This window comes from Haliaeetus leucocephalus, unplaced genomic scaffold (genome assembly GCF_000737465.1).
Source record: "Haliaeetus leucocephalus isolate CR32 unplaced genomic scaffold, Haliaeetus_leucocephalus-4.0 Scaffold93, whole genome shotgun sequence".
Lineage (NCBI taxonomy): Eukaryota > Metazoa > Chordata > Aves > Accipitriformes > Accipitridae > Haliaeetus > Haliaeetus leucocephalus.
This window is the reverse complement of record NW_010972529.1, coordinates 2,936,452-2,953,674: the sequence shown is the minus strand read 5'-3', so window position 1 is coordinate 2,953,674 and position 17,223 is coordinate 2,936,452. Positions and strand designations below refer to the sequence as shown.

General features: G+C 40.5%; 1 protein-coding gene across 3 annotated transcripts in view; it reads right to left on the bottom strand.

Moving 5' to 3' along the window:
• Positions 1-17,223, bottom strand: part of APP (amyloid beta (A4) precursor protein) — a 232,634-nt gene that overhangs the window by 49,552 nt on the left and 165,859 nt on the right. For 2 of the 3 annotated variants that reach the window (XM_010585305.1, XM_010585307.1), the window contains 4 exons: positions 17,140-17,214; positions 15,868-16,026; positions 4,691-4,819; positions 2,527-2,626 (listed from right to left, as the gene is read on the bottom strand). In XM_010585305.1, the coding sequence (XP_010583607.1) occupies positions 2,527-2,626; positions 4,691-4,819; positions 15,868-16,026; positions 17,140-17,214 (463 nt within the window). The remainder of the gene's footprint in view (positions 1-2,526; positions 2,627-4,690; positions 4,820-15,867; positions 16,027-17,139; positions 17,215-17,223) is intronic. The other variant, XM_010585306.1, reaches the window with a different exon arrangement.

The window sequence follows — 17,223 nt, the reverse complement described above, 5'->3', positions numbered from 1 at the left end:
CCTTTGTCAGAGCTGTGTCTTCTAAAGTGAAGATTATTCATTCCTCGAGGTGAAAACTGTTCATGAAGAACTCTACAGTAAAGTGTGGAACTAGAAACCGAAAGTATAATGAACAAAAAACCTGAACTAAAACATTAGCCATCTAACTTGCACCCCAGCCTAAGAGAAGAACTATTTTCAACTATGCTTCCTTACGTGTAATTCATTATTCAGACACTGTGTGTGCAAGATGTTCTTACCTAGGTTATTTTTCAACCCTTTCACCGACTCAGACTTTTCTAAGTCAATGGTTCTAACAAAAGGTATTTAATGAAACATTTTTCTTCTTAATGAGAGTTGTAATATTCCTTGGGAATGTTACAAAGTGCAATTTTATTAGTATTTTACTTCTCCAGAGATTCTGCAGCTGTAACAGGTTTCCTTTTCCATGGATTTAGGAAGAGTACAGAGACTGAAAAATTCAATAATTTCAGAACAGAATTTGAAACAGACTGATCAGTGCTCAAAGCTAGAAGAATACTGTCTCCTTTAACAGATGGGAATGATCTCAACAAACTTTCATTAAAACCAATATGTCAAACCAAGTATACAGCCAATGTTATCAACAAGAAGAATGTTGATACTGAAAGAGAATAGGCTTTCTTCTCATTACTGAAAACTGTTTTATCTAGTACAACCCAGATCTGATAGTACTTTCTTTAATTTTTGCTGCCTGGTAACCCCCAGTGTGAGAACTTACTTTTCATTGCTTTAAACTCTGCAATGCTTTGAAGGGTTTTTAGTATATCCAAACCCACAAAAAAATCAAGGTACCGAAAAAGTACTCAAGAGACTGTGATAGATTTTTTTCTCTGAGATACCTTAGCTTCTCTCATCGTATTACGAAATAATATCCTACTAATTGTAAGCTCTTTTTTCCCCTAAAAATTAGTATTACATTTGAGATTCTGAGAGTCAGATTTTTTAAACCACTTAGCAGTTAATAGACTTTTGCTCCCATACCACTGCACAGCCTCTGAAATTCCCATTCCATTTCAGTATTTAGGAGGGAGAAGACAATTTAGAAGAATGTCCTCACCAACAAGCATTAACATTACCAAGAATAGAAGAAATCGAAACTTCAAGCAAGAAACCCAAGGGAATGATAGCAGCGCAGAAAGAAAACAAACTGAGTATTTTGAAGACCTAGCAGTATCAGCATCTCCTTTGCTACAGAAATGATATGCTTTCAAACGACCAATACAGGTGGTTCCCCCCCCCCGGCTGTCTACAACTACAGACTGAGATTGTTGATTGTACCTTATAATTGTGGGACATAGAAACACATGGTGAAGGATAATTACTAACTCGGCTGTCTTTCTGTTTCCTCCCAACCCCTTCCCCAACTTCCTGATCTCATCCCCAGCCCTCTCAAAGCTACCTCACAAGTAGAAACACATCTCCTTCCTAACCTGTGCTTTGGGCAAATGAATCCACCACTACTCCCTGTCCATCTTCCCCCTGTGTCCTAAATGCATCCTAATCCTTACCACAGTGGCACACCTCCGTCCCTTGTGTTTTAAAGAAATCAATAATTTATTTAGTCAGCTGAAGCTGGTTATTTGTGAAACTAATCCATTAACTGCCATTTGGCAGAGCATTACATCTTGCAACAGCTTTTTCAGCTGTTCCAAAGACAATGACCATCCCATCTCCAGCCTCTGCATTCAACCATGTATTATTTTTCTTGAAGCGGCACATTATCAACATCATGTCCAGTGCTGTGGCTATATCTGAAATTAATATAGGCTAACTGAAGTTGCCTTGCTGCAATAGCAGCACACAGCAGAGTCTGAGTGCTGTGATGGAGATCCCTCTGTTGCAGCAATGACACAGCCAAGGGCAGGAACGTGAACAGAAAGAAAGACCATTTTCCCTCACAGCTATCTGCTGTGACAGCACTCAAGGAAGATGCAAACATGGGACTGCTGCTACCTGACTGGTCCACAGCCCAGCCTGTGCGCTGGAAAAAAACATGAGGAGAGGAGATATCCATTTGACCAACTAATGAAGAAGTAAATGCATGACCACTAAGATACTGCCAAGCTGCACTTAGCGACTTCCAGTTGATACTTACACTCTTCTCAGATGCTTGGGTCTGTAACTAATTTTTTAGCTGGGAGATTTCCAAAATGTCTACATCAGATACTGTAAATACTTACCACGTAAATTAAATATCCAAACCCAGGAAGGATTTGCTAAATCTCATTGTCCATAGCTGCATCCCTATAGCATGGAGGCTGCAAATATAAATTAACCTATTTCATGGAAGACATTTACAACAATATGATGATGCCACTGCACGGGTTATACCGGATTTGCCTTCCAAGTATTCATTATAATTTAAGAACATTGGCAAGTTTACTCTCCTATTTTTCAGCTGGGACAGTATACCAATAGCAGAAGTAAGATGCTGTATTTTAGCTTTTGCTGGTAATTTCTCATCACAGAAATATTTCCCTTTTTCTGCATTAGCAGTTTGCATACCAACTTCATCCTGGATCTCCTCTGCCACAGCAGGCACATTGTAGAGGAAGGAGAGAGACTGGTTCATGCGTTCATATATCACACGTAGATGTGTCATAACCTAAGGAAATAAAAGTATTTTAAGGAGGGGAATACTACTGTTACTTTGAAATTATCACAAGTTTTATAGGTTATAGAGAGCAAGACAGTTTTCACTTGTGCTGGGTATAAGATTTCAGTATGCTCTAGGTATTGAAACTGTCAAATCCATTGCAAAATTCACCTCTCCCCTATAGCTGCTACAAAAAGAGTGCTCTAGATGCTCTTCCATAGCAACTACCTGAAATCCTAAGGGAGTGCAGTAATGTAAAGTAGGGGTTTACATTTGCTGTGAGGCAGAGAATGTACACAAGCAGCTGTTATGGCAGAAATCCACAGCCTCATTTACCCTTCAACACCATTTACATTTGCCCATATCCGTAAGTTTTCACATAACATGCAAACCAAGTGAGGCACAATGATTGCTGCACCAAAATGTTTCAGCTGTTTGGTTTTTTTTTTTCTTTACCCTAATATTGCAAAAAGAAACATCTCTCTGAAAAAAGCTTCAATTTTCTTGGTGAAAACATTTGCAAGCATTTTCAGCTGGAAACAAAAATATTTCCACCCAGAAGCATTACTGCATTATCTCATGTGATCGCAACTCTACTGCCTCAGGTTCCTGCACACTGCTACCGGTTGAGTCATGACATCCCATGATATGGTCCCCCAGGGTACTCTCCACAAGTATCACCTCTCTTCAGTAGAAAGTGAAACTGAGGTGCATCTTAGAAGACTGACAGGGCAAATGACTTGCAGATAGCAATTTTAATGCAACAACGGTATGATTTCTTCAAACCCAACTATAGCATTTATGCTTTTGAACAAAATATTTTGTTTTCCACTTTTCACTAAAAAAAAAATTTCATGAACAGATCCTCCAACCTACATTCCCCCAGCTTTCTGACCAATTCAAGACGCAAAGATACTATAGAAATACTCATTCCTATGATGATATACTAAGCAATACACTGCACTTCTTATATTTAAATGTCAGTTTCCTTTCCTCACCTGTGCTGCCACACAATCTGTAGTCTGCAAAATTTCACTGGTTTTTGTTATTAAATAAACCAGTGTTTTAGAAACTAAGACATGTTAGATGCAAAAGGACATGCTTTAATGTTTAAGACAAGAGAAAGACAACCATCACTGCAGAGGACTGTTACAAGTGTGCATTTCTAACTCCAGCAACTTCAAGACAGCATGATCTCAATGTAGAAGTCTGGCTGGAATGGATGAGAAGCCTAATATGCAAATTGTGCCATTCAAGGAGGTATATGGTTTTGATTTGGCTTTTAGCAATGCCAGTCAGTTCCAAAACCGTGACTGGAACAATGCTTCCCATTGCATCCTGCAGAGGGAACAGCAGCAGATTCTGCAGATTACAGCACACTTTTTTTACAGTTTATCCTTTGTGCCTACAATTTTAATTGCTGTTTTGAAAACCAGCTACTTCTTCAATCTTTTTTTTTTTTTCCCCCTTTCTCACCCTCCATGATTTATGAAAGCAACATAAAAGCTGTTCCAAAACATACAACATTGAGGACTGCAGTAACATTCAGCAGTTAAAATACTATGAACTACAGTGCCTATTTTAAAAAAACATGTTAAACTCGAGTGCATTGCAGTAATCACATTTATAGATACTATAAGTACCGCTGCAATGACTATAGAAAGGTTGATTTCAGTCAGATGGCTACACCACTTCTGGTTCTGCAACTTCAGCTGAGGGAAGCACAACCATGTATGGTTGCTAAATCTATTACTGACATTTTTCCAGGGGTATTATTTACCAAAGCACTAATAAAGGTTCTGGGCATTAATGCTGTGGAGGGCTCCTCAGGAAACGCCCATGACTGACTCACTGACTGGACAGACAGAAAACATGATTTTCAGTTCTTCTCAGAAGACAAATTATACCCACCCTACTCCTACATCACTACATCTTTGGTTGGAAAGCGGATTATTTTATATTGCACGTAAAGCTGTCAGAAAGGAGTCAGGTATTTTTTAAAGAAATAGATTGACAGAAACGTCACAATGGTTATGAACAAACATGACCCCATTAGCCCTCAGTGGGGATTACCTGAGATCTGATTTGGGCAGCTTTCTTTGGGTCTACCATGCGGACATGTTCAAAGTGTTTGAGAGTATGCTGTCTGTCTTTCTGCTCAGCACGCACATACTTCTTCAGCATGTTGAATACGTGACGAGGCTGCAGGGAAGAAATAGGGAAAAAAATCAGTTTAGAATAACACATGTTTTAGTTCCTTGTACTGGAGATGTATCCCAAACGAAAAGCACTTGGTCAGCCAATGCCTGCAGCTATCTTCTGAAGGCAGGTCTGACAACCGTAAGGAGCATCCGCTCACTCAACCCATTCAGCAGGATGCACCATTAAACAGTAGCTGTAGGTAGTAGATAAGGTCCCTGGGGAGGGTATTCAGATTTCCTCCCTGACCATAAGGGGAAGTTTGGTTGTTGCATTTTCTTGTCTAACTGCTACACTATTGACCCAACAAGACAGCAAGTGCCACCTTAGCATGCTAGTTAATGGGTACCCAACATCAATTTCTTTTGGGCTTTCCTTCCATTCTCTCCATCTACTTCTCCTCTCCCCGAACTCAGGAAACCCCCATGATCCAAGCTCCCAGTTTTGCAACCTTCACCACCACCAGGCAAATCCTTCCCAGAAGATCCCCTGAAACACGGACTCCATCGGAAGCATTTCAAAGATTCCCCACATACGCTCTACTATGCTGAATACTCAACCAGCACCAACATCTGTCAACTACAGTTAAACTTTAGCAACAAAAAAGACTACAACCGGTAAATTTTTTCAACAGTAAACTGAACATACACATTCAGATTCAAATCAGAAAGTAACCTGCCCAACAGCTGCACAGAAGACCATGTGAAAGCAGTACTCTAAGCCAAGGAATAACCGTCAGACTTCAGTGCAAAATTTAAAAAAAAAAAAAAGAAGAACAAACAAACAAAAAATCCCACAAAAAGCTCCTGTCCTGTCACTACTGCTATGCCACCAGGGGGAAAAGAAAGAGGAAAGGAACCACTCAGCTGAGGTACAGAAGGTACACATTCAGAATACACAACTGACTGAAAAGTCGTAAGAAGAAAGAGCCACCTACTTGGTTCTTCTCAGCTTGGGTGCCAGATTTTACAAAAGCCTTAGTCTATGTACATATTGCAGGTGATTTTAAATTAGTAAAACCTATTAAATATATGCTTTAAGGCATATTACTGAACCCAGACAAAGGAAAGGTCTGTAGCTGAAGAGAACGTGAAAATATACACAGACTGATAATAGAGCAGTGAAGACTAAGAAATGCGTAAGTTCTATGTACTTTCCTACACAGTGCCAAAACAGGGAAGTGTTCTCTAGCATTCAGCTAAGACACTCATTTTTAACTCAGCGTTTATGATGGATTCTGGAAATCCTCCCCCCACCAACTCTGCTTGTGCTGTTGGCTTGTGCATCCAACCTGAAGTTGCTGAGCAGCAAAAAGCATGAAGCTGAGGCAGGTGAGAAGAAAGGGAAAGGTGACCTTACTGTGCAGTAGATTAAAGAATGAGCAGAAGTGGTGAACAGCTGGCCTGGGCACTGGCAGGGATACAGGGAAGAGAGCAGGGAAGTGACAAAATAAGTGTCAGAGGCTCCGTGCACAGCTTTCCGAAGCAGGAAGAACCGTGGGCGAAGTTGAAGTTTTAAGACTTAAATTCATGGACAAATATAGAACCTAAACCAATTTAACATTTACACAAGAGATGAATACTAAGCTTTGGAAGATTTAAGAATCACTTCAGCTTAGAGAAGCAACAGATTTAAAAATGTCTGAAGAAAATAAACCAAAGGTTATTTGAAGAAGATTTGTCAGACAGAAACAGAGAGATGTGAACCCATTCCCTGCCAGAGGATTAAATTTTGTGGCTCCATGACTGAAAATTCATTCATGAGGAAAATAACCCCAAGCCCCCAAAGCCAAGCACCCTGGGATGAAGTTGCAAGAAACTGTGGACAAATGCTGGAAAGTAAGTAATTCTCACAACATTGTGGTAATGGCCAAACTGAAACGTCAGCTGTAAAGCTTTATAGGAACAAAGGCTAGAAGACCAGAAAGTTTGACAACAACAAGAAAATTTCAAAAACAGAAAATGTCATTCCTGACAATTCAGCTTTCCTTGCCCCCAGAACACATCAAGATAGCAGGTTAGGGCAGACTAGACAGAAAAGGATTAATTTCTATTTCTTCAAGAGATATTCCAATTTAAGTGTCATGTCTAACACCAGAAGGGCATAGTTCTTGTTTTCTCTTAGTGTGTTTGTATCCACTGCAATATGTCAATGAAACTTCTACGTTAAGAGTCACAAGCAGACATGTTAATAGGATAACAACCTTGCAAATACTTGTCAAATACCACTAACAGTGGTAGTCACTTGGGTAAATTGGTAGCCCACCTTCAGTGCCTTTTCTAACATTGACAAATGTCCAAACTTATCACTATAAAGGACAAATGGATACACATGCCTCTAGCATGTCTGGCCAAGAAATATCCCTCTGATGGCAGCAGAAAACCATAATTCTGGCCCCCACCTGTACCAACCAATATCGCAGCTATTAAGAGTAACTGTTCTTCTGCTCGAGGGAGAGGATATAGAGGGTACACACCACGGGGTACTCTGTGGTTTTGCCTGTGGGACCACAGAGAGGACGTGAGGAAGTGGGATGCAAAACCCACCTTGACCCTAGAGGCACAGGTACGCGAGTCGCAAGTTTAGGACAATGCAGAAAGGATATTAAATGCAAGGTGTTTCATTACAGAGGCAGAGACTTTGCTTTTTCTCAAGAAAAAAAAAAAAAGCTAGAAACTTGCTGTATGTATACAAGCCTAGAGAGTTTCAGTGTTTTGTTTTTAAAACTAGCCATACAAACATTTTAATCCTACTGATCTCCTATTGCCTAAAAGCTTGTGACATTACTCTAACAACAGGTGATTCAAAGCTAAGAAGTCCTTGTGAAGCATTCAGGCACCTCACACAGATGCACAAGGCTTTCTCAGTCAGCAAGGCACCGCACTACACACAAGTTCCTAGAGTGGATGCAGGCACCTATGGAAATGACAGGATTCCCTGAATGTAATGTTGAGACCTGAGATAGATATGTACCCAGGCTCCCCTGAAGTGGAAGCTGAAATGGATTAGAAGTCTTAGCACATAGATTTGTTATTGCACAAACTTTCTTTATTGTGACCTTCAGGAAACGTGCCCGGCCTCAATCGTTAAGGTTAATACGGTGTGTCTTTTCTACACTGACCAAAAAAACCCCAAAAGGCAGCAGTATCCCCTTAACATCTGATGTACACTAAAACAGCCCTGCTTCCACCCTGAAGTCCCAGTCACACTGGATCAGGTCAGACCTCCAACCTTCCTAACAACTTTGCAATGCTACTGCCGCATGGCTTCAGGGTTGTGGCTGAAGGCGAAACGGCCAGAGCTGGTGATGGGCAATGACAGCCCTCCACTGGGCTTTGCATACCCGAGTGTGACAGTTACCGTAAGCGAGGACCAAGTTCTACTATTAGACAGTAATAAATAAATAAATAGACCATTTTCTCCACAATGCCTAAAACTGTAGGCCTACTGCTTGCAGAGTTATAACAAATTTCCGGATCAGCAAAAGTACCTCACCCCAAGTCCCACCTCTGTATTGCATTTCATACACATTTTCTTTTAAATATCATTATTGAGTGAACTGGTTCTGCTTAAAAATCCCACCCATGCAGGCACTTTTTGCAGAGATACTTTCAGCAGGATTCACCCCCAAATCTAGTACACCAAGCAGTGATATGAACTCTTGTGATGGGAGAGTAGAAGGGCCACAATGAACAGTCAAGCACAGAGGTGAGGGAAGGCTCCACAGGCTGAGGAGATGCAGCCAGACCCTGTGTCTGAACCTATTATATTCACAACTGTCTACTACTTCTACCCTAGGCAGGAACCTTCAGATTAAATTATAAATAAAAGAGGTGCTATTATCAGCTAAATTAAGTTCCCGAGGCCTCAGCTCTTACACTGTTTATGGCAGAAGAACAAACGGCTGACATATCCCAAGGCCAGCTTGGCACCTCTTGCTCTTCATAAATAATGTACCAACCACCAAACTTCATTAAAAAATTCTGGGTTCAGCACTTGAAATTCTGCTGCATGTTCTGCCAGGGAAAACTCAGTGTGCTCACATCTGTAGTCACCTTAATAAAAAACCATCTCAGAGTATCTAACTTGTATCAACCACCAGGGGCTACCTAAGCCTCATGCAGGCTATTTGCAGTTGTCTGTACTTGTTTTGTTGGCTTGGGTTTTTTCAGTCTTCCTCTGAAAGCGATCATGATACTGCCAACACGACTTCCGTTATCCCCATGTTTTTAGTTACCCTGGCCAACGCTGCTGGCGACTGTCATTTATCCAGTGAAAAGAATGGCCAGTGACTTCTTAGGCAACAGGATCCAGCACCAAATTCATAATGTGTTTTATTTCATTAGCAATGCTGTTTAGTTAGGAATAATATTGCCTACTGAGTACTCCAAAACCATGGACTGGCTGGCAAGAAGCTTAAATCCAGTCTCATGGCACACACCCACTAGTGAGGCAAATGCAGAAAAAAAAGACATGAACACATCTAATAAGGTGCGCAGCAGGCAATGCAGGGTGAAGCAGTATGAATGTGACCATTACATGCTGCTTCCAACTATTTCAAGCACACACTGTCATGCTGTTTGCTCCCATAAAACTCATTCCAAAGCTCCCACTTCTCAGCAGATTCAAACACCTGTTTTTTATCTAAAACTGAGCACAGATCTATCATAGCCCTTTTACAAGCTATCGTGACAGGCCAACAGACATACTCATCTCTGCGGGTATTTTAGTTGTTAGTTTAAAATCCTGTTTATGCTGGAGAATGTTGTCAAAATATTATTTTATATAGTTTTCATATGTTGGGACTTGCATGCATTCAATACATTTGGTACAAAGTAGACAGGTTCACAGACTACGTATGTGGTGTATATAGACTACCTAGGCTGACAAAGCACCATTAAAAAGCTAATTTTCTACCTAAAACTGTAGAGAATATGCCTTGTCTCTTATTTGGAAGACAATTCTTTCTGTGAATATATACATATATATGTATGCACCAGGGCAGAGTTAAGGACCTGTACTGCAACTCCCTGGTTTGAAAGCTTAACCAGGCAGTCCTGACAGCTGGGTAACAAGTTTCCAGCTGTACAAGGCACAAGCCCCAACGAAGCAGAAAATGCTGATGGCTTCTTGGCTACCTGGTGGCGATTTTCAGCCCCACTGACTCTGTAATCCAGTGCCTTTATTTCAGGTGGCATCAGCATCAAGATAAAAGTCACTCCCATAAAGGAATCACATATGAGATCTAAAATGCCCCAAAATCAGTTTCTAGCAAGTAATATATATATACATAAACATAAATATGAATATATATGCATGCAGATGCCCCTCCATGAACTCTACATTAAACCTAGTCTACTATTTCAGATTTTAAGGGAGTGATGAAACAGTGCAATTTCATTGAGCTTGGAAAATGGAAACATCAGAGGTGGTTTGGATTGCTACAAATATAACTTACACTTTCCTCATGGAAATACAAAATACTTACTACAGAGAAACAATACAAAAATCATAGTAAAGCAGTTCTGTGTATTTAAAATACAACTTCCCAGCTCTGTGCCATGGAACTTCCATGGGAAATTCTGAGCTGGCTTGTCATTTTGATCAAATTTCTCCCTAAATCAGAGAGGAAAGTTTCACAATGCTGTATTGTGCTATTTAATCTTGCCTTTAGAGAAAAATCAATCACCAGTCGTTTCTGATTACTGCTCTTGAAACGTGCAACAATTGCTTCTTTTCATTCACTTATTAGGAATACCTTGTATACTGTATTAGGTATATATTTTACCTGCTGTGTTATTAACTTGTGGGTCAAGTCTGACACAGGAGTAGTAGTTCCTTTTAGGAACATTCAAGAAAGGCTAGCTTGGATGAATACAAAACTTTTACTCATGGGTGAGACACAAGCAAAGCCCCAGCCAGCTACCTTTCATGTGGAGTTAAAGATGCCTTCTCATAATTTCTGCTAATTTATAAAACATGTTACCTTACACAGCACAAATACATGGCTATAATGGTACTCAAAACTTCCCTTTTCCTACCCTCCCAAGGACTTTTCCTGGGGCAGAATAAAATGGAAACAGTATTTGATTCAATCTCATTATTTGCTTTTCAGGATTTGAACTTACTCAACTTTGACAAATTAAGACAAATTTTATTTCTGCTTACTCTTTTAAAACTTTGCATTTTAGATATAATGAACCTGCCAGGGTTTTGCAGAACTTAATACCCATCTGGATTGCCTCTTCTGTCTTTAGTTCACTTGTACAAAAAAACCTATCGGCAAGCCTAGGTGTATGACTACACCATATGCTCAAGCCCACAGACTGGGGAAAAAACAAGACAGTCTGGTTTTGTTCACATAAAAGCCTCAGAAGCTGCTGGAAAATGGAGTTAGGTAACCACATTTCTTGAAGTCTGACTTGGTGTAAAAGCAGAGCTGAAATCCATGCTATTTCACAAAATCCTAAAAAACTAAGTGCTTGTGAGAAACTCCACAGCTGTTAAGTTTATGTGTTTGGAGGAGCAGAGCTAGATGGTGGAGTATTAGAGCTGGACTGCTCTTTCCTACTGCACAGGAGGATTTTTATTACTAGATCAGCAGCAACACTTTGACCTGCCTCCAACTGCGTATTTCCACAGCAACCTCGTTGGACTTGGGAAAGGCTTTGAGCTTCCCGAATGCAGAGGCACTGAGTAAGGGCTCCTCTGCAGATCCCTCTTCCATGTCCAAATAGCCAAACTTGACTAGTTTCAGCCTGCACTGTGCTCTCTCTGTATAAACGAACACTGCTCCCATAGCACAACAGGTACCAGAGCGAATTCTGAAGGCAACAAGATAAAAAGCATGGCAAAAACCATTTAAATGGATTAATGTACATGGCTAGGGTTGATCTTAATGATCCTGCTCTGTTCAGCAATAATTTACATTTCAGTAAATAGTGCCAAATTAGAAAGAAGTATTTTAAACTGATTTTAATGATTATACGCTCACTTTAAACTATGTGCAAAGTAAGGAGGTTAATTAATTACCTTTCAAAGTTTTCCTGTATGTTTTCTTGCTCTGAAAGCTTTTATTTCACCACTAGGAGCTGGTTCTTTTCTGCTTCTCTTTACCCCCTGCTACCAGCTTCCCACAGAGAACGTGCCTTTCTTACCAACAAAGATTAAACAAGGAGACAGAAATCCAGCAAAATTTGACATGCATGTGAAAGAGGGAATATAAGCAAATTACAGAATCAATCTGCTCAGAGAATGATGCATTTGAATTCCACTATTTAACTTGCAAAATGAAGGGGAAAATTTCCAACTGTTTTAAAAACTAGAGGCATATTGGTTCCAGCTGCCACTAACCCTCCTTTTCATCAAGCAGGATGAAACAATACAGTATTTTGACACTGGATACTGAACAGCTGCACCCCATTTTCAAAGGCAACAAAGTATAGCAGCACAGTTAAGCTGCATCAGGAATGAGGATCAAATTTAAGTTTTGGGGCAGCCTGCATGACAGTGCTTCTGAGAACAATGGTATAAATATTTGGTTTTGCTCAAATTTATTTTCTAGTAGACCTTGAAGCTATGCAATTTTATCTCTGTACGCTCCTTGCCTCCCTTGCTGCCCAGAGCGGTACTCTGAAGCACACCTCTGACACTGGCATTGGGTGACCATGTGCATAATACCTGAAAAAACCCTGCAAGTTAAAGTTTTTGGTCTGGTGCAGAATCTATTTGTAAGGAATTCCCAGACTTCTGTAGTTTTAGGTAGAACGGCACTGAAAACAGTTGATTTTCTAGGCATGTACAAGAACGTAATGACTACCCTACTGGCCCAGATGAAAGGTTCCCCTAGTCCCATATCTTGCTATCCTACAAGGAAAGCCTCCTCCAAAGGAGCAAGTAAGTAAATGATGATACTTCTCCCCACACAGTTGTCCAGCTTCCCCCTACCCATAGCTCAGGGACTCTCCGAGCCAGAGGAAGTTTCTCTTCAGCTCTTCTGAAGAGCCTACCCCTTGAACACCAGCACCACATAATCTGTATACATACAGAAAACAGGAATTCCCAGTGGATCAGGATTTTGTCACTCATGGAGAACCGTGCATTACATCCATGATCAGTCTGTTGACACCAGGAGTGCCAGACTCACTGTTCTCCTGTGATAACTGATCTGCAGGCAAAGGCTGGTCAAGGATTTCTAGACATCCAAGAGTAAAATGAAATCCTGCTACTTTGAGTGGTCTGCCAGAAGTCAAAAAAATCTTTGGAAATGTTCAAATTCAAGTACAGGGCAGTATGTCCAAGTGATTAAACAGCACATGGAAAATACTTTTTGCACACACACATCTATATACATATCTATACAACTTCCTAGCTGTCTGCAGAAGACATCCACTTCAATAAAAAAGCCTAACTTATTTTTCAGTTTAAACCCAAATACTGTCCTTACAACTTAAGAGAAAGAGACTCCATCACTTTAAATATTCAGAATCTACTTTTGTAGTAAACACACTAATAGCAAACCATGTAATTCAAAGCAGGCTGTGGAAGGGGGTTCTTAAGAATATTTTTTGAGAACTCCAAAAAAGCCTCCCTTTTGAAAGATTACTTAACAAGCCATCAAAAAGGTCATGACTTACTCTCCCAAAGACAACACAACTGCATCAAATGTACTAGGGAAGTTTGCTAGGGTATCAGAGTTGAATTTTCCATTAATCCCATTTTCTCTTTGTCTAGGCAGCCAAAGTTTAGATTCACAGTGTATTCAGATTTCTGGCTCCATATCCTGCAAAGCAGTTAGCGGACTGGATTCATTCATTAGGCCATTCAGCTATAATCCATCACTCCTCAGGTTTCACCCTCTGCCCCACAATATAAGCAGACAAATCCTCCTGTTGAATTCAAGGTCAGTTTTTTCATTTGGCACACATGTGACCAGCAGTTCAGAGGCACATGCCTGAACTATCAGTAACTTCAGAGCACACAACCAAAAAATGCTGAGGCAAGGACAATACCACAACCAAGACTGGCAAAGGAATTGTTTAAAGACATTATTCTTTAAACTGTTCACCCCCATTAGTTTTGAGATGAGTCCCCATTTGGTAGCACCTTCAGCTAATGTTACCTCTGTGTTTGCTGCCTGCTCCTTTCAGAATGATTAGCTTTTGTAGAGACACAATATACAATGCACCTTACCAGTACCTTCAAAACTTACTTCTACCGGAGTCATGTATCAGTGTTCTTTGACATAGCCTTTCAGGCCTGATGCTCTCCCACTGATGCAGTAAATGTATTATTAATTTAAATGTCCTGAGAGCTGACTACAAGCAACCCAACCATAAAATGCAGGTTTTTCTGTTCCCAAAGTTGGTGTTAACGTTTTTGCCCCTTCATGTTCTGCACCCAAAGTTCACTTTTTTTTTTTTTGCAGTGGAGATGTCATCTGTGTTCCACAAGCACGAAAGGTGGAGTTCCCTTGTGCTAGTAACGAAGCTGCACATTTTGGCAGCTCTAGAGTCCATTCTGCTGTTATGAGTGGTCCCCATCTTCACCTTCCACAACCTCACATACCTGCAGAACCAAGCTGTCAGCCTAATGCACACACAACTTGAAATCAAATTATTTTTCTGGGATACTTTTCAGACAGGATTACACATTTGCATGAGGCTCAACATTACAGCAACAGCTGTTTGGCTAAAGCCAAATGTGAAATCATATCTTAGGAGAACTACCCAAAACCACACCACAAGACAGTGAACACAACCTGCAGCCAGTCCATGCACTCACCTCATCTCACTCTCAGTTCTGAGCCGCAGACTCCAGTTTCCTAAAGGAAGCTGCAACCCTGCCTGTAACTTGCTAATCTGTCTGCTAATGAATCGAAGCCATTCACTACCCTCACAACAGTCAGAGGTTACAATATGCATCTCACACTCAGACCAGACAACACCTTTTACCAATTTAATACAGTCTAGCTTCATTTCCCATAAATTACTATGTTGTAAAATACAGATTAACTCTTCATACAACTACTCTGAAGCTTCCCCGTGACACTTTTACCTAAGTAAAAGATTTTTCTTTTACTTGGCACACACAGTAGAAACAAGACAGTTTCGCACCATGGGGTGGTGAAAAAAGTTTGATGATGATAAAGAACTAAGATGATGATCACTTTTCCATGCTCACTGAATACACAGGTTTCTCTGCAGAAGGAAATTCACTTAAAGCATCTTATTTTAGCAGGTTAGCTGTATTGATGTAATACCCTGTGAGGCCAAATTCAGGATCTAATGGCTACATCTTACACTGCTGATCCAAAAGTCTTTTAGTAACATAATGTTTTTTCCATCTTGGAAGTATTCAAGAGGTGAGAAGTATATAAAACATTTGACTGTTTTCCTGCAGTGTTCATGCAGATTCTCTTCTTCTAGAGGTCACAGACCAGTTATTTTGGTATTGAATACAAACATCACAGATATGGAGTCATTAAAAATTCCATTCAATCCACGTTCTGAACTTAGTGTTTACACTCACCAATAGTCATCACGTCCAATACAGACAACTCTGAATTGCTAGTATGCTATCTTCACGCCATCCAACAATCCTCACAAGATTTTTCACCAAACATTTCAACAGTTCAACAAACAAAATAGAAAATCACAACCATCCCTCATCCTTAAGCTCCATCTTGACAAGATGAAGTATCCTATTGTGCATCACTTGGAAGGACACTTCTTCATCCTTCTGGAGGATCTGTGAACGGCTACTATTTCTGACAACCAAATCAATTCTACATTATGTGCTTAAGTATCTTTATGTATGTTATCTATCTATCTATAGGTGTGTACAGGGGGTGTGTGCTTGTGCCTACCTTTATGTACACACAAAGTCTAAACTTTTAACTTTCAAACTAGCTGCCTGCTGTAGTAGCTCTTGCATGGCAAACACACATTCACTGCTCCATAGGTGGACTGTACCTGGGCACACCTTGTTTCTCCCCAGAATGACTACAATGATTTTGGCACAGCTGACAGAGTTTGTGACATTGCACTTACCCTGGGCGGGACAGTTTGCAGGGCTGTGATATAGTTCTCCAGAGCAATGCGGCGACGGTCATTCAGCATGGCTTCCACCCGAGCCATATGAGTCTCCACCAGCTGTTGTCTTTCATTTGCTGCTTCTTGTTCCAGTGATTCCACCTTCTCCTGGAAATGCTGAAAAAAACATCCATCACAACAGGAACAGTGAAGACATCAGCAGAGACCAGCAGACATGAATGCCTCCATCTGCAGGTCACCAAAATCTTTCCCCATGTCAGTCTAGCTTGGCTCCCAGGAACTCTGCACTGAACACACATTTTACTGATTTCAGTGAGAACTGCTAATGCCCTGTATTCCTGAACATCTGGCCGTATTTTATTAATCTAATAAAATATTCCTGACATGTTCCGCACAACCACCAGTGAATCCTTCATTTGCCCCGAGACAGTGGTTCAGTGCTAGAGAATTGTGCCTAGAGGAGGGTGGAGTTTGGCAAGCATATGTCCCCTGCCATCATGAGTCATCAACATGACTTCATGAGTAAATCTACATGGGGGAAAAAAAAAATTCCAACCTGAACAGAATGACTATGGTTTCTTATAAACTGGCCAGCGGGAAGAAAAATTGAGCCCAAACTTATTCCAATAAAGGAAAAGATTGACTGGGTAAAATGCAATTGACTGGGTAGAGAACAAAGCTATGGGATCTAACATGTGAAGCAATCTGGTTCTGAACGTTACCTTTTTATAGTTTTGCATTGAAATCATTCTAGCAGTACTGAGTAATACCCGACAGCCACAGTGGGATTCAAGGAGTGTCTGGCTTGTCAGAATTTTTGAATTACAGTAAAATTTTGGATAAAATAATTTTTGGCTGAGAGTTTCTTTCAGATAAAACTGACGGCGACTCCTTCCTTAAATCACATTTTCCATCTCTACTTTTAGCTTAGGTCCTGCAGCTTATATTAGTTTATCACAGCCTAAATTTTGAAAGGGGCCTGTGGGAACCAAGTTTTCAGTTCTCACTGACGGCAAATCTAAATTCAAGTGAAATTTTGTCCCTCCATGCAGTCACAAGCAATGTCCTGCACAGCTGTTTCAGGGACTGGCTGCAAAGTACAAAGATACCCAGCAGCCACTAACAGCTGGAAACAAAAATAGCAACAGCAAGAGCAGAGAATAATATCAAATCTCTATAGAAGTAGGTTTTAAAATTATATCACACCAGCATCCCTTGTATTTTAACTGCGACGCCAGCTGGTAAGGTTGTGGTTCCGTTTTCCTTTACCTGGATAACAGCTTTCTTGTCGGCCTTTGGCAAGTTCTTTGCTTGGCGTTCTGCCTCTTCCCACTCTCTCATGACCTAACGAAC